The sequence below is a fragment of the Quercus robur genome, chromosome 8, assembly GCF_932294415.1.
Source record: "Quercus robur chromosome 8, dhQueRobu3.1, whole genome shotgun sequence".
Lineage (NCBI taxonomy): Eukaryota > Viridiplantae > Streptophyta > Magnoliopsida > Fagales > Fagaceae > Quercus > Quercus robur.
The window spans coordinates 39,367,720-39,392,925 of record NC_065541.1 but is presented as its reverse complement, the minus strand read 5'-3'; the positions used below and the strand labels follow the sequence as shown (position 1 = coordinate 39,392,925).

General features: G+C 36.6%; 1 protein-coding gene and 2 long non-coding RNA genes across 3 annotated transcripts; 1 reads left to right on the top strand and 2 right to left on the bottom strand.

Annotated features, from left to right (window-relative positions):
• Window positions 1–290: 290 nt before the first annotated feature.
• Window positions 291–1,256, bottom strand: LOC126695458 (uncharacterized). Its single transcript, XR_007646031.1, has 2 exons — window positions 772–1,256; window positions 291–642 (listed from the first exon to the last, which is right to left on the bottom strand). It is a non-coding gene; the product is annotated as an uncharacterized LOC126695458 (long non-coding RNA).
• A 648-nt stretch (window positions 1,257–1,904) lies between these two features.
• LOC126695457 (uncharacterized) lies at window positions 1,905–2,481 on the bottom strand. The gene is made up of 3 exons (XR_007646030.1): window positions 2,449–2,481; window positions 2,067–2,150; window positions 1,905–1,983 (listed from the first exon to the last, which is right to left on the bottom strand). It is a non-coding gene; the product is annotated as an uncharacterized LOC126695457 (long non-coding RNA).
• Window positions 2,482–16,018: 13,537 nt separating this feature from the next.
• On the top strand, window positions 16,019–21,406 carry LOC126695456 (protein THYLAKOID FORMATION1, chloroplastic). Its single transcript, XM_050392214.1, has 5 exons — window positions 16,019–16,372; window positions 16,980–17,247; window positions 17,778–17,994; window positions 19,899–20,014; window positions 21,015–21,406. The coding sequence occupies exons 1-5, from the start codon at window positions 16,174–16,176 to the stop codon at window positions 21,106–21,108; spliced, it is 894 nt and encodes a 297-aa protein (XP_050248171.1). The 5' UTR covers window positions 16,019–16,173; the 3' UTR covers window positions 21,109–21,406.
• The last annotated feature ends 3,800 nt before the right edge of the window (window positions 21,407–25,206 follow it).

Genomic DNA, 25,206 nt, shown 5'->3' with positions numbered 1-25,206 from the left:
TAAATGGGAAGTAAGGGTTGCTATTGGGTCATCTCTAGTTCAGCTCTTGGATACTTTGTTTGACTGTTTAGATTTTCCTATCCTTGCCTAAAGTGGGTCATTTCTTTTGAATGAATTTGCTCATTCATCAAAAAATAAAAAATCATTCCTGGGTTTTAAGATTAGTATTGTCCTAAGCAAATAGGCAACAACAAAAAACGAAATTTACATATCAATAAAATTGCATGGTCCATCTCCAATTACCTATCAAGGAAATTGAAGTGTGACTTAACACATAACACTTCATTCAGTGTTCTTGCAAAATGCATCCTCTGTATCAACTACCATGAATGAAAAACCTTGAAGTTCACCAAAATTCACAAAAACAAAGACCAAGTCTTACATTAACAATTATACACACACACCTAAAATAAACAATGTCAACTACAATTCCCTACTTATTTTTATCAAAGTTCCAACTTTTGACATAAACTCCAGACTATCCAAATTTGTAAATATGGGTAATTGATTTTTCAAGAAAACTATCTATTGATAAAAAGTCGGTGCACATCAAGAATGTGATTGTGACCGAACAAAATCTTCTAGTTTTTCCCACACATCCAACGTTGTAGTTCTATCTTGGTGTCGCTTATTCTTGCTAATCTGCACATTTGCCAAATACATTCACATCAAATCCTAATAATAAATGGCTGCAGACATCGATATACTCATATCCCATTCAACATAACTAAGATAAAAACAACCAACCAGATCAAGAAAAACAATACTCACTGAGATAATCTTTACATTCCACTGCTTCACAGTCTTTGCAAACTCCAAACTGTCATCCTCAAACTGCATAAAAATCCAACTGTGTAGGACATGAAACCATGTGTAGGGGTTAACGAGGGTAGGATCCCAACTCTATAGGACATTGTTAGGATCCTGTAAATTGGTCCTTAGGCTGTGCAAAGCATCACCTGTTTCAAGATGTAAGTGAACACCATTACGTGCTGATAATAAATGATCATGAACTTGAAAAGATACAGTGAGAAAGTATACTCATCTCCAATCACCAGAAACACCTCTAAATCTCTAAAAAAATCAGAAGAAAGCTAAATGTTGCTCAAAGTAAGACACTTCAATAATAGATTCGAGGATATTGAAAGGCAATTAATATTGAATGTAAAGAAAATGTATGTCAGACCCCTTTAAACTAGCGGAGCCCTCGTTGATCATAAAGAATGGAAAAGTGGTAAAAAAAATGATACTTTTGTATCAAATAGCTTGGTTTTATGGCCATCTTGAGAAGGGTAAACTAAAAGCTATTCAAATTTTCTGAAATTGCCGTTATTTTCACAAATCATCCACTCATTATTTTAATGTACACTAATCTAAGCGCCCAGCTTGAACCATATCTGAAGCATCTCATAAGGGCATCCAGAAAAGAAAGAATTGTCTTTAGAAATTCTTTCAAACTCTTGACCATAACCATAAAAAAGCTGTGCTGGGTACCCATCTACTCAAAATTATTACTTTGAATACAAACACAGTAACAGTAGCCAATCAACAAAAGACAAGGAAACTATTAAGAAATACAATAATCACATAAGTAATTCAATTAACTTAAACATACCCATTTCCACTACCAACACAAAAAACAAAAAAAAATTTTTTTCTTAGTTTGCCAAAAAAAAAAAAACCCATATCCAAAAATTAAGAAACAAAGATCAAAGCAAAAGAAAAACACTAAAAGAATAAGAGCAAGTTTAAGAATATCAAAACAAACCTTCCATGTTAGCTGAAATCAAGCATAAAGGAGAAAGCAAGAAGATTAGGTAGAGTGAAAGAAAAGCCATAACAAAGTTCCCTTCCATTACTCTCCCTTTCTTTTTCAGTAAATCTCTCTCAGAGCCAAATGGTATTCCACACCCACCATCACAAACAACCTCCTACACAAAACCCAGCTCCCAAATCTCACATAACAACAACCAAAAACCCGATCTGATAAAAAAAATATTATCTTTAGCAAAACCCAGAACACCCATTGGAGTGAAAAGCATAGAGAAAACAAGAACTACACGTACCTAGCACTGTAGAACAGATCTGGCGGTTTGAAACTACAAAACTCCAACTGGGTTTTTGGTCTTGTTCAAAGAGAGAACAAAAAACTGCAGGAAAATCCAATATCGTGTATAATGAGTGGAGAGTAAACCCAGAAAGCAAAAAAAAACAAAATTGAAACTTGAAGGCTTTAGCCACAAACCCAGATAGAATATATGAAAAAAAATTGAAACTTGAAGGCACTCAGGATTGAACTCATCCATAAGTACATAAACCCATTATTGAATCAGGTTTAGACTATCACACACACAAACACAACAACACTATCACAGACACACAAACACAACAACACTATCACAGACACACAAACACAACAACAGAGTAGGGTGGAGAAGGATGACTTACACAGATAACTGAGGCCCAGAGAGAGGTGGAGAGCTGAAGGAGGCAGAGAGAACAACAACAGAGTAGGGTTTTTTTCAAAAGAAAAAATCGGGTTCAAACTAGTGTACTTATATGACTCGACACCCAACCTGACACCAACCTAAACCCGAAAATAAGACCCGAAACCCGACTCGAATGTTCTCAGACTCGCCCAATACTTGTCGATTCGGGTCGGGTTTTTGGGTGGGCCGGGTCCTTGCTCAGTCCTAGTTGGGTGTATTGTAAAATGAGTTTTTAAAATAGGTAAAGTGGCTTTTTGAGCTACTAAATGCTAAAATTTTTGAAAACTTTGATGTGAATGCTCTTACTATGGGAATAGTACTATAACCCTATAATGCTGGGTTAAGATAGCTTGATCCCAATCAATTAATTCAATTACCCAAGTTGATTAATTAAGTTCAATTGCATGCAAATCATGAAGGCACCAACAAATCACCAAAAATACTAAATGCAGCGGAAAATAAATTAGACACGGTGATTTGTTGATAAATGAGAAAAAATTTGCAAGGCAAAAACTCTACCGAGTGATTTTAAGGTCACAACTCCCAAAAATCCACTAATCAACAATCAAGCGGTTACAAATATAAGGAATCTTACCAACTACCCCGGCCTATCCCGAAATACTAACCTACATTTGAACCTTCGCTCCAATACCCAATTGGACTTGATCTTGTAGTAGCTTTCTTTCCCTTTGATGCACAAACCTCCAATTTGTGACTAACTCTTTGCACTGATCTGAGTACGTGACTAACTCCAGCAATTTGAACAGATGTTGTTAGCTGCAAAGTTCTTCACTTCATCAACAATGAAGATCTGGAAGCACTTGGTTACAAAACCCTATGGCGTACAAATGCAATAGCTTCACACAGAAAAAATAAGTCTCTTGGTCTCTGTATCCATGTGTAATGACTCTTAAAAATAAGCCTTATATATGTCTAGGGTTGTGAGAAAAGAAACCCTAAACAAATACACAAGCCTGGACTAAATTTCAGATCTAGAAATACTGAAATTGTAATTCTCAATAGATCAAGCTACTGTCGAGCTATCTATCGAGCTTCACATTAAGTCTCGATAGTAGGCTTCTGTCGAGCTATCTATCGAGACTTAATGAACACATTTTCTTCACTTGTTTCTTGGACCAATTTTCATGTCTTTTTTTTTTTTTTTTGGTGGAAAACGAGAGATCTTATTTATATAATATAAAGTTTATACATCACCAACATCTGAGCCTTGGGCACATAGTCTAGTAACTCCAAGGCCAACCAAATCCCTTACATAGCATACATATACAAAACTGGGACAGTTACTATAAACAGTTAAAAGGTTCCATTGGTGAGTTCCTCGCTTTGCCAGAGTGTCTGCACATTCATTGGTTTCACGGTAAATTTGCTGCACTCGCATTTCTTAGTCCTGATCTAAGAGTCTCCTACAATCACAAATTAAAGGCATCATATTAGTAGGGTAACTCGCATTGTGATTTGTTAACCATGTTAAAACCACTTTAGAATCAAGTTCAAGCTGAATATACTTAAAACCCATAGTCCAAGCCATTGCCAAGCCCTGGCTGACCATGGCTAATTCAGCCATATTATTCATTGCTAGACCCACGTGAAGGGAAAAACCTAATATCCATTGTCCCAAGTGATCTCTCAATATCCCCCAACACTAGCTATACCTAGATTACCTAGGCACTTCCATCAGTATTGATTTTAATATAGGGATTTGGGGACACATGCCATCGTATAATCTAGGGGGAGTCTGACCTAGGTCCGTCTAGCGATGCCAGCTAGGAAGTCAAATTCCGTAGCAGCTTGCACAGAGGAGTAGATAAGGCTATGTTGGGATTGAGATTGATTCTTGAAAATTTGCTCATTGCGAGCTAACCAAAGATTCCAACAAGTGAAAGGAAAATAAACATGCCAAGGGATTTGATAGGGTAGGATAACAACATTCGTCATTGCATTGTACCTTAACTAGTCTTGCGAAGACATTTGAAAGAAGGATTGGGGCAAAATTCCTGAGGATTGACTCCAGACCTCTTTTGCCTAGGGGCAATCTCGTAAAATGTGTATGGTCATTTTCGAGGTATGGCACCGGGGACAATGGTTATCCACATGGGGACGCCCAAAAGCTAGGAATTGTTTGGTAGGTAGCCGATTACACATAGCCTTCCAGCAGAAAATTTGGATCTTTTTGGGGCATGTTAGTGTCCAAATCCAGTTCCACACCGGTTTATTCCAAGGTGCATGTTGTTGGTGAAAAAGAAATTTTGAAGCAGATTTAACTGAACAAACACCATTATTGTGGGGCCATAAGAAAGTATCAGCAAGTCGAGCAAACCGTGCCATAGGAATACCCTGAATAAGGTTTTGAAGTTGGGGGGGAAGGAGATGTTAAGAGAGTTGAAAGACCAAGAATGAGTGGTCCGCAACGAATTAACCCTACTGTCTTCATCATGGGGGAGGAAGGGCCTTTGTATATAATTACAAAGGGAGCCGTGGGGGAGCCAAGGGTCCTTCCAAATACGGATAGTTTTCCCATTGCCTACTATCCAACTCATGCCTTTAAGAAGCAATTTTACTCCTACCGAGAAAGCGGTCCAAATATGAGACCCTTTTGAATTTCGTGGACTAGTAAACAAAGTTGCATGTGGAAAATATTTAGCTTTTAGCACCTGGGCCCAAAGTGTAGTAGGATTGGTATAGAGGCACCAGGCCTGATTCATGAGAATCGCATGGTTTCTATGCTAGGTGGATGGGATGCCCAACCCCCCAGCCTCCTTGGGTAACGTGACAATCTCCCATTTTTAACTGTGTGACAACCCTTATGATGGTCAATATTCCCTCCCAAAGGAAGTTACAGCTCAATTTGTCTATTTGGTGACTAGTTTTTTGAGGAAGGAGGTGGTTTGCATGGCGTAGTTCGGGATGGAAGTTACAGAGGCTTTTATGAGGGTGGCCCGGCCAGCCATTGATAAATATTTGGCTTGCCATCTTTCAATTCGCAATCATATATTATCCACTAAATATTAATAAGATTGTGTTGTGCGGCGGGAGGTGAAAATGGGCATGCCTAGATAGGTACCAATGCGGTCAGTGGTGGGAATCCCAAATATTCCAACCACTTGCTCTTTTATACGCCTCGGGGTACGAGGAGAAAACCATAATCTCGATTTGGTAACACTCATAAGTTGACTAGACGAATCACAAAATGTTTGTAAAATTCGGCTTAAATCTTTCCAATCCCTAGCCCTAAAATTTATAGGGTGGATAAGTTTACCATGAACAGCCTCTTCCAACTTAATCGACAACCGTTTCAAACAAAGGATAAATAGATACGAGGATAGAGGGTCACCCCGTCTAACTCCCCGACTTGGCACCACTTCCGGGAGAGGAGTCCCATTCCACTGAATATGGAACTGAGTGGAGGAGATCATATTCATTATAAGAGTAATGAGGGTTGGTGGCATCTGAAAAAATTCTAGAGTTTCCTGAATAAAAGGCCATTCTAAGCGATCATAAGCTTTTTCAAGATCCAATTTGAGAACTACATATCTAGCCTGACCTCGCCTTGATTTTAAAGTCCGAATCACTTCCTGGACGAGGATAATATTGTCACTCGTTCGACGTCCAGGTACAAACCCGGCTTGGCAGGGGTTTATAACCTTTGCAATATAAGGTTTGAGCCGTTGCACAATGAGTCAAGAAAGCAATTTATAGAGGGTATTACAAAGACTGATTCGACAAAACTGAGTGATCAATTCAGGATGTGCAACTTTTGGAATAAGAACCAAGTTCATGATGCCCCAGTTTGGAGGTATAGTAAGATGCTCAAAAATTTCCTAAATAACTTGAATTATACTCGGGCCCAAACTAGGCCAACTTGTTTGGTAGAAAAGAGCATGATAGCCATCCGGCCTCGGTGCCTTTAAAGGAGGGAGATCCCTAAGGTTCCTAAGGATTTCAGCAGGTTGGGGAATACAGGCTAAAGACTGGGCGTGAGTAAGAAAAGGGCTATTATGATTGCACTGCATCATATTCCTAGATGTAGAGCACATATGAGGAGACGTAGCTTGAAACAATTTTTTAAAAGCATTATTAATATGTTGGGTTAAGGGCTCTCTAGTCAGCCAAAATCCCGTGTCATCTTTTAAAGTAGCCACCCGCAAATGGCTTTGGTGTTGAATGGTTTTTAGGTGAAAATATTTTGTATTGGCATCTCCATAGTTTAGCCACATGATTCGAGATTTGAGTTGCCAATATACATATTCTTGATGGAGAACAGTGTTATATTCTTGTGCCAGCTGTTGCTCAAGCGAATATAAAAAGGTCGAGGGTTTCCTAGTTAAAGCTAGTTGGGTTCCCCGAATTCTAGCTAAAATATGATTTTTGCGCTAGAATAAATTTCCAAAATGGGTTTTGTTCCAGGTACGAATGTTATCGGTTAAGAAATCAAGGCGCCGAGGGAACCTAGATGAAGAGGAGGAAGCAAATGGGAGTATTTCTGATGCTTTCCAGCTATCCTCCACAAGGGAAGGGAAGGTAGGATTAATAAGCCACATTTGCTCAAACCTAAATGGCTTGGGAGATTTCTGCTCTAAGGGGTCGGTGATAAGCAAAATGGGACAGTGGTCAGACTTAACTTTACGCAGACGGTGAGTTTTAGCAACAGGAAAGAGCATTTTCCATTCGGCATTGCCCAACCCTCTATCCAACTGTTCTTTAATATTATTTTGCCACATCGGGTTTTTATTAGTCCATGTGAATCAAGGACCTTGAAAATCTAGATCCATGAGTCCACACTTATCAATGCAATTTCTAAAAGCAATTATACGATTTCTATTTACAAGTAAGCCTCCCATTTTTTCATCATCCGAAAGCATATCATTAAAATCACCCAAGAGAACCCAAAGTAAAGATACAACATTAGCTAGATTTTGCAAATAATCCCAAAAATATTTACGCTTATTAAAATTAGGAGAGGCATACACGGCAGTAAGTAAAAAAGAAAGAGAGGGAGATGATACCTTCATAAGTGCATGGATACTGTACTCACTATGGGTGATAATTTCAACTTTAAAGGAGGTACTTTCATTCCATAACAGCCAAATGCCGCCGGAGAAACCAGTAGGATCCACTCGTCGAGAATGATTATAAGGAAGAGTGTTAATCACCGCTTGAGCCCTTGCTTCGGCAATGCGGGGCTTGATAATGATCATAATATTAGGGCGATGCCTACAATGGAGCTCATAGGCATGGTTACGAAAAGTCACGCTACCTGCTCCTTGATAGTTCCAAGAAATCATCTTCATTGATGAAGTATTAGGATTGAGATAATCATTCGGGACTCCCCCTATCATCAGGGTCCTTGCTGCAGATTGAGGGAGGCATTGATGCCTCGCTATGGTGGTCTTAATACGATACATTGGTGCCACTTTGCCGAGCCTAGCCTAGTGCGTGCCGAACACGACAAATGGTAGGCTTTGGTTTGAGAACATGATTATGTATAAGTTGGGTTCGTCTTCTCGCAGTGCTATGTTTATTTTGCCAAGATCCAAGAAGCGAAAAATGACTGCGAGCAGTGGGTCTGGAGAGTCCACACTAGAGGAGCTCACTTGATTGTTTCGTTGCCTTACTGGTGGAGCTCGGGAATGCCCTGTCGGGGCTTGGTAAAGGTGCATTGAGCGGCGCACTCGGACATGAGTCTGTGGCATATGGTAGGGAGTGGGCTGGGGTGGTGGTTCGAGCTGCATTGGCAGACTTGGAGTCTGCATCACCTAGTTCCATGCCAATGCAGTCCATGGGTGAACCGGTATCCGAACATAGCTTATTGTCTCGTCGTTGGAACGGCCTAAAGATAAGCCGTTCCATATCTGATCGAGGTCCGCCATCTCTAGAGCTTGGTCTTGGGGAGTAAATGAATGTGTGTTCATGGTGGGAGTGGTAGGGAGAGTCAGGGTGCTTTGGGGACTAGGTGTGAGACGCAGGTCGGGGTCTATCGGAGTGGGTGTCGAAGAGCTTTGGTTCGATGAGGGAGGCATTGTTCAAGAGTTGCTTGGTCTGTGTGGGTGTGGAATGAAGATCATCATTGTTTTTCTCCAAGTGCTGCATGTCTTAAAAGGATGGTGTGAGATGTTTAGCGCTTGGACAGGTGGCCATGCAAGGAGTTTGCATGTAGTCTAAGTCCATTTCACGTGGCTGAAGTAAATTCAAATTTTTACCATGGGATGCCACCTCCTTGCGGTGAAGTCCAGCTGGCCTCTTCGACCCATCATGCCTCTGTCTTATCACCAAACCAACATGAGGATTGCGCATCACATGTACCTAAGGTGAAACGGGTTGGACATATGGTTTAACCAGGGGTTGCAAATCACGTTGGTACATCTTACCATGTGTAGAAGTCTCTGGAAGTGGGCCACGTGTTCTAGCATGTCGGGTTTGCACTGTTTTCCAAGGAGTGGTCTCATGGTTAGGTGTCGAAGGCCCCTGGTCACCACGTGGGTCAGATTCAAGTGGTGATGTGGTTGTTTTTTCAGCAATGCCCTCTAAGCAGTGAACTTCGCGGTGGCCAATCCTCCCACATCGGTAACAAAGCATGGGAAGGTTTTCATAGACAATGTCTTGCCAAAAAGTGCCAATTTTAACACGTTTCGGTAGTGGGTTAGCCATATTTATTTGGACACACACTCGAGCATATCTCCCTCGAATGGCAGCACTAGTTATTGCATCCACCTTTAAAAGTTTTCCTAGTTTATTGCCCACGTGTTTGAGAAACTTTGGATGATAATATTCTATAGGTAATTGTTCCAACCGGATCCAAACTGCCGTGGTTGAGATTTTGGCAATATACGGGTGGAAATCCACTTCCCATGCCTGCATGTGTAAGTATTGTTCGCCCACAAACCATGGCCCATCCATTAGCGCATGGTGGTAGTCCTTTAAAACGTCAAAACACATAATAAAAAAGCCATACCCGATATCAATTAAATGCGTCATACCTGAGGGTCGCCAAATACCCGCTAACCTGGTTTGGAGTGCTCGATATCCAAGAGGTCGTCCCATAAGTTTAAGGATGATGCTCGTTTGCCATGGTCCAACTAGCTTGCGCTTCATTTCTAAAGTCACCCAAATTTCCCAAGCCTTTGCGTTCAACTCATCTTCATCGTTGTGGTGGATATCGTCGTTGCGTGAGTGTTCTTCATCAGCGTTGCCATGCATGGGTGTTCCAGTAACATCCTCTTCTCCTATGCCGCAGCTCAAGTTCGGCATGCAAATATCCCGAGTCACCTCAGCATATGTTTTTTTTCGTGAAGTATCTTTCAGAAAGTTACTCTCAGGGTCATCAACGTCATAGTGCAGTTTCGGGGTGGTCATGGTCTCATGTCTTTAATACTTGACTTGAACAACACGTTTCTTGAAGTACTAAACCCATCTTAAATCTACCCAATCACAAGTAAAGTGCATTTTGTTAAAGGATTAGCTAATTACAATAAAAAGAGAAATGTACGACAAGACTCTACCGTTGGTCTAATATGGGAGAGTGGTACCATGACATGAGAGATATGTGGCAAGACTCAACCATTGATCACAAAATGAAGAGTCTCATCTTCAGCAAAAAAATAAAAATGAAAAGAACAGTCTCATCTTAGGCTCCAGAGCATAGTGTAGAAGAAAAATGTGATTATTATATTTTAATTTTGGTTGAATAACAAGAGAACTTGATCACTTTAATCTTAATTAATTTATTTTAAAATTTTAATTGGCTTAAAAGTTAAAAGTTGGGATAAGATTAAGTACTATGAACCATTATAGAAGCAGGATCAAAGAGATAATTTGGGGATTCAAATACTAAAAAGTTAAAACAGTATATACGTTAATATTTATACACGCACATAGAATCAACAAAAGGATGACATCAGTAAAGATCTTAAACATGAAAAACGAAAATTAAAAATTTTAATTATAAGGAAAAAAAATCAAAATTGCCCCAAATTCTAAGTGTATAATTTACATTTTTATGCTTACACACACTAGATTTAAATCTATGACATCCACTTTAAGACGAATGTTCTTTATCATTAGGTGAAGGTAACAATTGGTTTTTGATATAAGTGGAATTTTAACCGAAGTCCCTTATTTAATGACAATAAACTTTATTAGTTGATTTATTTTTTTTTTTTGAGAACGACATGATCAGTTGAGTTAATTGAAACCAATGATTTTTATTTTTAGAAATATTAAAAAAAATACTAAAAGATCTTTATTCCATTTATACATACATATTATTTAATAATTATTTATTACTAGGGCACAAGGTAGAAAGAAAAAGAAAAAGTTGCTTTCTAAGTAATTTAGGTATGGCTTTGATTGATTCTAAAAATAAATAAAAGATAAAAAAAAAAAATTTATGGGCTTTATTAAGTAAGTTGACCCCTTTAAATGACCAGCTCTTTCCTTCTTCAGATCAAAATTGATTCCATATGTTAGGTATTCTTTCTTATCAAGACACTTAACCTTTGGATTTTTTTAGCCAAGCTCAACAAAAATGCTGGCATGGTTAAGCTCGATGGAGGTCTCGGCAAAATAAAGATCGAATTTAGGAGAGATTTGGAGGATTTTTTTTTTTTTTTTTTTTTTTTTTTGCAATATAACACCATTTTTCTAACAATTTCATTAGTTAGCAATGTTTCCAAACTATTTAGAAAACTATCATCTTGAATCTCTAAGACTCGAGTTCCATGTGTTAACAAAGCTGAGGTGGATTATTATTCACATGGACCTCGAGTCTTAAAAACTCAAGTTCCCTAAAAAACAAAGCAACCCAGAGTTCCCTTTTACGACGCAACCCAAAGAAGATGCAACAAAAACAAACAAAACAACCCAAAGAAGAAGCAACAAAGCAACAAAGCAACAAACCCAAAGAAGCAACAAACCCATAAAAGCAACAATGAATTAACAAAGCAACCCCCATGATCGAACTGAACCTAGACGGCAAAGGCTCCAGGCAAGGGAAATTAGTTTGGACTGAACTTCCATTCCCTCTACTGTCTAAGCTTCCATGGCCGAGCCTCCTTGGCTCTTCCTCTGACCATCATTGCCACCATCAGCGATGATCCAATCTCAAGCTCATCTCTTTGAACCCAAACCAAAACCCTTTTCTCTTAAGCCAATTCTCTTGATCTAACAGCAAACCTAAGCCACCACCATCATAAGGATGACTTCTCCACCTCGGATTCTCTCTCTCTCTCTCTCTCTCTCTCAACTAGATTTGCACTCAAGTTTCACGTGGATTTTAATCCACCTCAACTCTGTCAGCACATGGAACTCAAGTCCCTAAGACTCGAGCTACAATATACTCGAATCTAAGGGACTCGAGATGCTAGTTTCTTAAATAGTTTGGAAACCTTGCTAACTAATGAAATTGTAGGAAAATGATGCTATTTTGCAAAAAAAAATTTGAGATTTGGCAATCTTATTGCTGAATTGAGTTTAAAAGAAGCTGAAAATAAAAAACAATAGGGCACACTAATTCGGAAAAATGAGTGCTAAAAATTGAGCTCTGCGGTTTCTTTGGAACTCTTTGGTGTGCGAAAGTTCATCCCTGTCATTTCTTATTATTACTACAAAACGTATCTACGGATAGCAAAACGAAGGATCTTAAGTAGACAAGTAAAACAATTGGATTGTAAATTTTTCTTTAAGTTTCTTACCAAAAAAAAACTCAATTGTACTACCCAATAAGTATGAAAAAGAATTTACAACTTCAAAAACCAAAAAAAAAAAAAAAAAATCCCATTTTTGGAAAGTAAATAATGAAAAATTTTAGAGAATTTCTTACTCAATTTGACATTAATTTTATCTTTATTCAAGTACCCAATCAATATGAACAAGAACTAACAATTTCAAAAACCAACAAAAATCCCATTTTTGGAAAGTAAATAATGAAAAATTTAGAAATTTTCATACTCAATTTGACATTCATTTTATTGAATTAACTCTCATTCCGTATTTCCCTAAATAATATCACATGTGCTACAAACTTACCCATTACCAATAATATCCCAAATCACTCATTAAACTGATTTTAATTTTTGGTCCTATTAATGGGTGTCCTAAGGGAAGTTGTTAATAGAATATTTTAGAAAAATTTTGATACTACTTTTATGAGAAATTTAAAAACTGTCAAAATAAATTATTTTTTTTTCTTTTGTTATAGAAAATTTCTTTAAAAATTTCTTAAAATAATATCTTAAGGCATTCGTTAACTTTTCCCTTCAAATTTGCAACATTTTCTTTGATAAGTGTTGAGGTACAATTTTTTCATTCATGCCACGTGCCCCAATCTTATTTAATCACATTTATTTATTCACCAAAAATTCCAAAATTTCTCATCTCATTGGCCCACAAATATTTCCTATCTCACTATCTAAATTGGGCCACGATATAAACCATCACAAAAGCCCAAAAACTCATATATTATCCAATTTTATTATTATTATTATTTAGATAAGCCCAAAACCGGAACTATGAGCCCAATGCACATGTCCCATTCTTATTAAAGCCCAAGGCTACTTATGCTTGGCAATATTTCAAAAGCCCAATTCTCATTGGCAATATCAAAAACTCAATTTACGTTGGCACTATTAAAAGCTCAAGCTAGCTACTTGACACTATTTAGTAAAAGGCCCAAAGTTATCAATGCTTGGCAAAATACTATATCGTAAGTTTTTCACTTAAAGTCCAATGATGAACAATACTTTAAGTTCTTAAACCTATTACTATAATATTACAAGCCCATGAAATCTATCTTATAAAAACCATGATAATTATTTATGTTACGTAACATAATTCATTTTTCCAAAACCTATGGCAAACATATATCAAGCCCATAGAAAATTAGGCATTTGTGTTACTAATATAAAAGCCCATGGAAAATTATGATTATTTATCTCAAGCCCATGAAATGGAATTTATATAAGAACCCATAGTCACTATTTATCTTATATCACAACATTCATGATATTTATTTTCAAAACTCATGATAATTATTTATCCTACAAGCCCATTATGATTTTCTATAGAAAACCCCATGAGAATGTCACATTATTCCACTATAGTGGTTGTTGCCATATTTTATTTGAAACACATGGATATTTCCTCTATTAAAACTCATGGTAAATATTATTCACAAGAAACATTAGAGGTTACTATTTAAAATCCCTAAAGAAAATATCATTTACAAAATAATCCATGATAAAAATTATGAGAAACTATACAAGTTGTTATTTAAAGCCCATGGAAATTAATACCCAAAACCTATCATAAATATTCATTAAAGCTAATGAATATATTTCATTTTTACTAACAACTAAAGCTCATGTGGAATAAAAATCCATGGCAATTTATGGTAACTTTGTCCATTTTGTAGGGTTCACAATGAGAAAGCAAAAGGATAGGCCTAAGTGGAGAGAACCACCAAGTCAGAGGCCCACCAAAATACTCAGCTCTTATGGCCAAGCCTAACATGAAATCTCAGCCAAAAACAGCCCATGTGTGCAGATTGACCGAGCTGGAGAAATCCCTTCAATTCTACCTTCCACTAGAGAGCATCTCAAGAAGCAACCAAGCTCTCAAACCAAATTAGAAGCTAGCCACCTGTCCCATCTGCCATTTCTTACGTGAACTGTACTAAGGGGTTGGGCTAACACCTAAAAGCTAATGGGCAATAAATACCATTTTTCTCCCAAGTTTTGGTTACAACTCAAGGAAGCATAACCAATATCTCCAAGCTCATGAAATCCTCAACCAAATAGTTTATTTTATTACTAAAAACGTATGTAATTGATTCATGAACCAAGCCCATGAATCCCAAAAAGGGAAATTTAGGGAAATATGGTTTGGAGGGCATAAAAAGATCTTTAGTGGAGCTCCCTGAAATAAGCTAAAAGTTTGACACCTGGCTTAGGATGATAACTCCTACTCTTTGAAGTTCAAATCTTAGTTGCAGCAACCAAGTTCTAGCTCCATGTTTGTCTTGATTTTATTGGCTAAGATCAATCTTGAAATATCAACACTTAATGACATTACCCAAAAGCAAATGACACCATTTTTGGCTAAATCCTAGGTTAGATGCTTTGAATTTCAACTTTATTTGACATTACCCAAAGGAGATAAACATTCAAAAGGGAGCTCACACCATTTTTGGCCAAATCTCATGATGAATATTCTGAAAATTCCCTTGCTAATCAAGCCCAACGTTTTTGGCTTTTGCTAATTTCTCCCTAAGCTTCACTATAAAAGGCCTACTCACCAAGGGGGGACAAAATCCTCTCAAAGTCTCCATCAATCTTGCTATTTTCAACCCTTAATTCATAAATAAGTTCCTTTTTTAATTCATAAATTCCCATACCCATCAACTCACAAATATTCATTCCATTTTCTAACAAAACCCAGCACCATAAAAGTCTCATGATTAGCTACAATCGGTCTCTCTCCACTATGGCAAAAAATAGCCAAGTTCCTTTACCATTTTATTCCCGCATCACCATATATTTGCTCACCCACTCATATAAGAGTAGTTTCCATCATTTACCATACATCCTTCCACATATTCCATCATGGGCATAAGAACCTTGGTTAAATATTTGCTACACTAAGCTGGGGGTCTTTCTCTCCCTTCATTCCATCTTAATTTTTCCTCTTTTACTTGTAATTATAAAGTCTTTAATCATTTTTTATTGCTATTATAATGAAGGACATAATGTCTTGGATACTATGAAAGTTTTTATTCATGTTGACTTAATAATAATGAGGAAAATATATAATTTTTATCATATAAATACATTTATTGACTAATCAAACATTACCGCTGGAGGTTTGTCATATTCACTACTGGACCATTTTTCCTCTTGTGTACTTGTTATAACGGGTCCACTTTTATATTAACTGACTATGAAAGAAATGCATAATTTTTACTATGCAAATACATTTATTACTAGATATCTACCATTGGACGTTTTTCTTATTTACCACTAGACTATTATTTAAGCACTTATTGTGGTGGACCATCTTTTGTGCTAGCTTATCTTTGCAGAGGTATTTTTGGAGTCTTATTATAATTTTTGTTAGATGTAACCCGGACTTATTTAAACTATATTTCAAGCCCAAAGTCGAGTGTCGGTCCTGACTTCCCAAATATCATATTGGTAACGGAAAAAATAAGGCACCCGACAGTAGGTTTGATTGTTAATAATAATAATAATAATATACAATATAGTTAAATATGTCAAAAATTGACCACCAAAAACCATCCAAACCCAATCCATCGCCATCTCTCCCATTCAACCATCCTTCACCGCAACAGCAAGAAGTGAGAAACACACTTAAGTCACGGACCCAAACAAGTCCAACGCGACCCAAACAAGTCCAAAGAATTAAATGTCCCAGCCTCAAAAAAAGCCTCCACGTGTCAAAATCTTACACGGTCCTCCCTAAACATTACACTCGAAAACAAAACTTTCATTTTTCACACTCACTGGATAAGCTTAACTTTTCGTGGACATCTCTCTCTCAATTTTCCCGAGGAAAAAAAAAAAAAAAATACCAGTTCAGTGATGAACCACATTTTCCCGGAAAATCACTAACTATATACAACAATCTCTTCTGTATCTCTCTGTCTCTCTCTATAATGGCGGCTATTGCCTCATTGTCGTTCTCAGCAGTAAGTCAATGCTCTGAGAGAAAAGCAACCGTGCAGTCTGCTCGTACTCTGGCTTCGAATTCCGAAGCGTTTCGGTTCCGTACCAACTTTTCTTGTCACTATGTGGGCGTTCGATCTTCGGGTTCCACTTCTCCTATGGCTATTCACTGCATGTCCGTCTCCACAGGTTATTCTCTATACTCTGCTTGGTTGCTGAGAAAAATCGAGTAAAAAATGAATAGAAAGTGAAGTTTTAGTTTTGTTTAAGCTCGAATTAGTGAATTTTAAGTAATTACGATTGGTTTGGTTAATTGAGCGTTTTTTTTTTTTTAATTTAATTTTTTTGTTTTTTTGGAGTACTAGTAGCTGGAATTACTGCATTTGTGCTTTTATTAATTTACATAATTGTAAATAAGTTTAACTGAAAAAGTAACTGTAATGTAGATTTTTTTTTTTTTTAAATGCAATTAAGCTTGGAGTTAATTTTATCCATCTTTGAAAATAGTATGAGTGGGAAAAAGAATGAATTTTGAGTTTGATTATAGGCAAAAGACTCATTTGCGAAATCTCGTATTTATTCGAATAACTAATTATAAGGGCACTCTAAAAATCTTCTGGAGTTTTCATTTCCAAAGCCACAAATTTTAAATTATGTCAAGATAATATTATATGTAGGTTGAAGTTATTTGCTCTAGATGCCTTTGTTATTTTTAGTCCAAGTAAGAAATAAAGATCCTAAAATCTTTGTTGGTCATGATTTTTTATTTTTTATTTATTTTTTTGCTTGATTGCAGATGTGCCCACTGTGTCTGAGACAAAGTTGAATTTCCTTAACACATATAAGCGACCAATTCCGACTGTGTACAACACTGTGCTGCAGGAGCTGATTGTCCAGCAACATTTGATGAGGTACAAGAGAACTTACCGTTATGACCCTGTGTTTGCTCTTGGTTTCGTTACCGTGTATGATCAACTCATGGAAGGGTACCCTAGTGATGAGGATCGAGATGCCATCTTCCAAGCATACATAAAAGCACTAAAGGAGGATCCTCAGCAATATAGGTTTCTCATCTTTCTCCAGTGACTCATTCTGTTTCCATAATTATAGATTTAATTTTTAAACTGCGACCAGACGAAGCACCAGTAACCTTATTAAGCATAGAACACCTTGAAATTTAGTAACATGGCATGGTAGGCTGCTAAGATTGTGATCTTGCAATATCTTTCTTCTGTGGGTATTTGTGTGTAATTAAGAGAAATTAAACTAAGAAAATAGATGAGTCATACAAACAGCATGCTGTAAATGTATAAAGCTCTAGCTAGAGGACAAAAGATATGGCAAGTGAATAATAATCCGCCTGAGAACCTGAGATGGATTCTTATAAAAATTAGAGGCTCCACTCCATGTCTTGATTATATAACTAACATCAAACTCCCTTTTTTCCTTGTCTGAAGATTAATTGTGAAAAGAAAGTAATCCTTAATCAATATTAAGCTCTTGAGCATTTGTGTTGTATTATGAAGTTCTTTCGCATATATATGAGAAGGATTCTCAATCTTACGGTGAATTTTTCCTATGCTGTGCACTGCAGAATTGATGCACAAAAGTTGGAAGAATGGGCTCGGGCTCAAACTGCTAGTTCATTGGTTGAATTTACATCCAGGGAAGGAGATGTTGAGGGAATGTTACAGGACATTGCAGAGAGAGCTGGGGGGAAGGGGAGTTTCAGCTACAGCCGTTTCTTTGCTGTTGGGCTCTTTCGTCTTCTTGAGTTGGCAAATGCAACTGAACCCACTATTTTAGAAAAGGTTTGAGCATTAAGTTTAACCCTAGGATCTTAACCTTGTTTTGCGCTTAAAGTTTCCATCAGCTTTGTTTTAGGCTATTGGGATTTATAGTTTTCACTTTTCTACCCAAAGTGGTGGAATTTTAGTGTTGCAATTATAACAAATCAATGGAATTGCTTACTCTTCAAGATTATGAAGAAATTAGACCCCTACATGAATTTATGTGATTGTTTGGAGACTTGTAATTCACAGATAGACTAAAAAGTATTGGTTGATGTAGAGAAATTACTTCCACTAACACAAATAACAAAATGAAAAATCTATCTGTCATAATATGATAATTCTAGGCTTCCACAACTAAGAATCACTTCATACGCCTCCTGGTGGACATAAGATGTGATATATATGGTGCACATCAGATATTATTACTTCAAAACTGCTAGTAGTAGCATTTATTTTTGTAGGGTATATCAACCCTCAACTATATTATACTTATGTGTTCAAGTGATAGTCCAATGGTAATGGCATCCCTTGTGGTGCCTCATGTTTGTGGTTTGAACCCCACCTCTCCTTGCCTCACTATCTATAAAATAATAATAATAATAACAAAATAAAAAAGAACTACATAATCCTTACCTGCTGTGAATGATGATGGTGTTAAAAATCTTGATGCCGAAAGGGCATTTGGCATTGTAGCCTTATTTTCCATATAGCAAATTGATTCTTTTGTGAGAGCTTAAACTTTATTGAATATGATAAAATTGTCACATATGATTCTGTCAGTGTGTAGACTGTAGATGTGGCTGTACGTGACGTAGGACAAAAGGGCAACTCGTCCACGTGTGTTTGTGGTGGGTTAAGGTTTAGGAAGATTTGTGGAAATAGGATCTAGGGTTGTTGAAGAAAGGGTTATGGGGTTGTATTTTGTATTAAAAGGTGGTTTGATGAGTTATTTTATGGTTTTTTGGTAGAAGAAAGTATATGGGGGTTTTAGAGTTTCGATAGGTAAAAGAAGGGGCTTGATTTGGTGTTATAAGGAAGAAGGAAAAAATAAAAAGTAGTTTTTATGGTATTCTAAGCACAGTACCCAAAAGAAGCAGAAGGTTAACATGCCTCAATAATAAACAGAATATTTTTATTAATCAACTCCATATATTGAATACATCGAGCACAAATATATAGACTCCTTCTCTCTTTCTTGTACTACTAGTAAAAATAGGACTCCTAATTTGACTTGTAAATTAAAAACTTAGTAAAAGACTAACTTGGACCCAAAGAAAATAAAAACTAAGAAGATACTTAGGATCACTTAGAAAATTCTAGACTTAATTAAGCTACCAAAATACCCTTGATTCATAGGAATTACAGAAGTTACAGATTTTCCCAACTATGAAATTGACCATAACTTAAAAAATAAAAACCCAAATAATAAATTATTTTAACCCAAAAAGACTCGTACCTAAACCTTTAAAACCACACAACTTTTTACTTCGATTGGACTTCACAAGGCCCCTTAAAATAATTCTTGAATAGGCGAATTTGCAAAGTGATAGCAAATCAATCTCCATTGTTGCATAAGTAGGGGTGGGTAAGAGGCGTATATTTGTGGGGTAGAGAAACATATTTTGCTTCATTCTCATCCTGCTAATGTGTTGGCATTTTTCAGCTATAAATTTTTCTAAAGTTTGTAATTAGGTAAGTTTTAACTAAAATTTTGGTTTAGTTTCTGCTAACTCTGTACTGTGCCCTGTGTATCTGCCGCTGAAATCTTTTTTTTTTTTTTTTTAAAGATAGCTGAAGTTCAGATGAAAATGACAGTTAAAACTTGGAGCCTATATATATATATATATATATATTTCATTATCATTTAGGAGTGGGGTTTTGACTAATGGTTTGGCAATAAATCTCTTGTTGCTTTCCAACAGTTATGTGCAGCCTTGAATGTTAACAAAAGAAGTGTGGATCGGGACCTTGACGTATATCGCAATTTGCTTTCCAAGCTGGTTCAGGCAAAAGAGCTGCTGAAGGAATATATGGATAGGTAAAAACAACACTTTAAATTTGTGATACTATATAGTTTTGAATTTGGATCTGGATTCTTAAAAAGTTAAAGGAATGAGAGTGATATTGAGGATATTAGTAGTAGTAGTAGTAAATTAAGGATGTCATATTATGTGAACTCTGTCTGGAAAGAGTAAAATAGATATACAAAGAGAAGAGACAATTAAGGTTGTTAAACATAAAAAGACATACATACCTTTTCTTTTCTTTTTTGACAAAATATAAGATCTGCAGAGAGTTGGGAGTTGCCACAAAAATGGATATACATGTTGATATTAAGTTTTAACAATGAATGATGTTTAGGTATATATATATATATATAGAGAGAGAGAGAGAGAGAGAGAGAGAGAGAGTATAAAAAGTAAACAGAAACGAACCTGTGTGGAAACAGAGACAGAGATGAGAATGGAAAGAATTTCTTTTTCTTTGCCGCAAAGTACACATGACTAGGTACTTCTCTTGGTACTTGAGCATGGTAACTTTACCTACATCCAGATTGGATAAAAGTCTTTGAATTCATAAATTAACAAAACTGGAAAATTGAACAGTGTTATGTTATGAACCTTTTACAAGGATCAGAATTTCCAAATGTTGTCCGAGCATAAAGCAAGGTAGATCCAATTGCAATCATACTTTAGGCGTGAGGTTGATTGAATTTCCAAAATCTGATAGAAAGTCTTTTATAGTTACATTACATGACACCACAGGTTGGATTTTGAAATTCAAGTCCTTATATTACTTGGGCCTTTTTTGGAGTGCAAACTTTTTGTTTGTTTCATTTTGGTTTTGCCTCTTGCCCTTTCTTCAGTTTGCAAATGGTTGAGTTGGGATGGGGAGGTTGGGGTTGGGGTTGGTCTTAGGTCCATACTAGTCACTAACAAAAGAATTAATTTATGCTGTATTGTTCTGCTTAGGGAATCATATACTTACTTTTTGGTGAATAAACCTTTGTATTTCTTTGCAATGATTTTGGCTTTCAGGGAGAAGAAAAAAAGAGAGGAAAGGGCAGAAACACAGAAGGCTAATGAGGCCGTCACAAAATGTTTGGGGGTTTACCAGTATGCAGGCCAGTAGTTCAGTTTGTAGTGGTTCCTCCATTTGCTTTTCACACGCTATGAAGCTTCAAAGCCCTAATTTGTTTGAAGTGGTTTCAAGGTAGAGTTCAAGTTTTCACAGTTCAGGCACCTTTCATCAGCTGATTAGTATGCATTTTTAGCATGTTGTTCAGAATGGTGATACAGCCTACATTGACCATGTCCACATATACATTTCTCCTTAAAACTCATCTTGTTTCACTTCCAAATGTATTTCATAATTCATAACTATAATACTTATAATGCATATAAATTGGTATTGCCCTTTGTAATCTACATTTCATAAGTACTCTTTCTCTCTCTCATCTCAACTTTTATTTTTCTTCTCTTTCTTGAGATGTCCATCATTGGTTGTTTATTCCACAAGATAGTGAAGTCTTTTCAGATTATATTCTGTTTTTAAGAATATTATTTCTGAGAATACTCTACCAAAACAAGTCTATGATGCCCCCATTTGGAAGAATTCCTGATGGAACCAGATAACAATATGATCCTTGTAATTGCCAAAAGCATCATGTCACAAACAATGAAATAGGTGCAATAAGATGGCTACTGAATTGTTCTTCATCAGAAACAATATTGTGTTGTTGGGGGAAGACCACCTTCTAAAGGACTTGACTTTCTTTGGTGATGGAATTGGACAAAATGTATCCCATGCATTTGATATATGCTTTCTCCTCAGATCACATGAATCCCACACAGTTATGGGCATAGTCATTAAACTTGGCTCAGACATTTACCTGTCTATGAGTCAGGTTACCAGGTCACTGGTTCAACCAAGGCATTACTGGTCAAACTGCAAGGTCAAATAATTTAAAATATATATATATATATATATATATATAAAAACATAAATCTAAGAAATCATAACATAAATATATAAATTTAAAAAATAGGCATATGTCTAAATTAAATATAATTATAATTTAAAATCAAGGTTTCATAATAACAGAGTAGTCTTTTGATAGGATGAGAGTCTTGGAGGTAGGTAGATAGATAGTGAAGTGCACTTTTTTTAATTCTTTAGGCTTTCTCCTTTTTAAATTACCATATTATAACACATTAAACATTAAAGAAGTCAATTAAGTGGACCTATAGATATACTTTTACTAATTTTACAAACCTAATTAGGTTATATAAACTAATTTGGGTTACTCAGGTTGCCACAAACCCACCAGGTTTGATTGGATTTGATCGGGTCATATGTAGAAATGGTCCATTTAAATACCTGAACCAATCTAGGTGCTGGGTCACCAAGTTTCCACTCTGACTAGCTGGGTCGATTTGGATTTAATAACTATTGTTATGGGGTTTACATTGTAAGAAGAGAATGTATAAGATAATTATTGCAATATCACAAAGGTGTAATATTTCTTCTAATCATAATTTTCTGTTTGTATTAAGGCATCATATACAAACATAGTTTTCAAGGCTTTGGTTCTTGGTCAAGGTGGCTTTAACCATCATCCGTAATTTTTTTATTTTTTCAAAAATGTCATTTTGAATTCTATTTAAGCCACAATGATACTCTTTATCAAACTAGATAATAAATATTTGTAAACTCTCTCTCTCTCTCTCTCTCTCTCTCTCCACACACAAACAATGTTATTCCCCCAAAAGTCGCAGTACATGGTAGGGTTGTGCAAAAAACCAATAAATCGAAAAAAGGGGCCGAAATAGACCGAACTAAGTCTAATTTTTAGTTCGGTTTGGTTTCGGTTTGGATTTCTTGAAACCAAAATATTTCGGTTTCGGTTTTGGTGCTAGATTTTTTCACCCCGAAACCGACCGAACCTACTTATATATTTATTTATTTATTTATTTATGTAAGTTTAAAACATAATAGAGTGAGTAGCTTAGTGGAATGACACGTGTGTTTTAGCCTCTTAATCACAAGTTCGAGCCTTCACGCTACCCTTCTTGAGTTTTTAAAAAAAAATTAAACCCTAGCATCTTATAAGTTATAAACTTATAACCCTCATAGTCTACAACCCTCATTCCAGCTGCCCTTCCCCAATTTTCTATCCCTCTCACAAACATACCTTGCATCTTTTTCGTTTTTTGATATTCACATACCGTGATCATATTTTTCTCATTTCTTCCAGCACCGATTCTCTCTCTTGGTTGCTTGCTATGGGTATGTCTTCTTGATTTTTTTTTAAAGAAACTTTGTAGCTACTACCTTTTGTTGTAGATGGTGGCTTAATCTTAGTTTGTGTTTTATGTTTTTGGCTATGTTGCTCTGTATTTTGTGTTGACAATAGGGTTTGTGTTGGTTTTGCTTTTCTTGTTAGTTGTTGTACTACGATTGTGTTTCAATTATATCTCTGTTTGATGATTTTTTTTTTAATTGCTTTTGTTCGGCGTCCCTTCCTTACAAATCGGTTTCGATGCTCAAAAATTAAAACCGAAATTTTCGGTTCGGTGCAAAAAATGCATTCAACATCGACCGAACCGAACCGATTACACCCCTAGTACATGGTGTTCTCATCGAAGTAGTTATGCCCTAGGATGGCTAGGTTTGGGTAGAGCCAAAGAAGGCCTTGGTATGGATGATGTAGACAACCAACCCTTGTGTTTCTTCCAAATGACATCAAAAAAAGGGAGGTGGACTGAGTTGAAGAAGTAGAGCTTGTAGAGAGCAGGATCGAGAAGTTAAATGATCTTGGAGCAATGACAATGGCATTGACAAGACTATCGAAGGGGGTGTAATCGGTTTTAATCGAGGTTGATGTGCTTCCACTGTATCAAATAGCTTGTTTTGGTGGGCGTGAACCCTTTCAGCTATGTTTCTTATTCACTAATTGAGATGTTGGTATGGACAAGGTCAGTCCCATACCATCTAATTATTTGGCTATTGAGTTTTCTCTACTTGATGAGGTTGATGCGTTTGATAACAATGGTTGGTGGGTGGACAAGATTTCTAAGAGAAAAAGGGTACATGCAGGGTTGAGATTGTTTATCCAAGCTTTTGATTGAGGGCTCATCAAGTGGGTTTCTTCAAAGAAAGTGTTAGGAGCCTAGCTAAGTTTGGTCATGATTATTGTAATTAGGAAGATTAATTCAGTTTGATCACGAGTAGCTGGTATTATAGTTGTATGGTAGTTAGCTAGCTAGTATGGGGTGGACAGCTGGTAGAGTTAGTTACTACAGCTGGCAGTAGTTAGTTAATAGTGCAGTAAGCCTTGTAGACTTGTATAAATAGCTATTGATTGTATTGAATCTTCAGGCAATAAGAACAGACTTTTTCTTCCTCATCTCTTCCCTAACTTCTCTAATCCATTCCATTCCTAAGGAGGCTAGCTGACCTCAAATCTAGCTATAATAGACTTTAGCAACTAGTATCAAAGCAGGATCATCCTGTAAGTCAAATGGCAGAAACACGATCCCATGCTATCCTCAATGAGTCCATTGCTTCTCTTCGCACAACCTCAGATCACCAAGCCAAAGGTATTGAGGAAATCCACAAGATCACCAGCATCCATACTTGCATGCTAAATGAAATGAATCAGAAACTCAGTGCAATCTTGCAAAAGATGAATTCTTTAAAAGCAACTAGGCAACAGACCATAAGAAACCATGAATTTCAATCAAACACTTCAACAGTTCTTGCTATCTCCAAACCCTTGAGATTGGAATTTCCACGATTTTCAAGAGAGTAGCCTACTGGGTGGGTTTATAAAGCCAATTAGTATTTCAAGCATTACAACACTCCTCTTGATGAGCAATTGTTACTAGCTTTATTCCATATGGATGGGGAGGCATTAGTCTGGTTTCAAGAAGGTGAAGACACTAGGTTATTTAAAGATTGGGAAACCTTGGTTGAAGCACTACAGATCAGGTTTGGGACTACAACTTATGACGATCCAATGGAAGCTTTAACAAGATTGAGGCAATCAACAACAGTGGTTGCTTACAAGCCAGAATTTAAGGCCTTATCCAACATAATCAGGGAATTGTCTCCAAGGCACAGGTTTAGTTTTTTTCTAAGTGGATTGAAGGATGACATCACATTGCCAGTGAAGATGTTGAATCCATCTACCTTAAATGCAGCTTTTGGGTTGGCTAAGATTCAAGA

Coding starts and splice junctions, on each gene's coding strand:
- LOC126695456 (XM_050392214.1), top strand. CDS start 16,174: ATGGCGGCTATTGCCTCATTGTCGTTCTCAGCAGTAAGTCAATGCTCT. Junction 16,373..16,979: donor CTGCATGTCCGTCTCCACAG/GTTATTCTCTAT, acceptor GCTTGATTGCAG/ATGTGCCCACTGTGTCTGAG. Junction 20,015..21,014: donor CTGAAGGAATATATGGATAG/GTAAAAACAACA, acceptor TTTGGCTTTCAG/GGAGAAGAAAAAAAGAGAGG.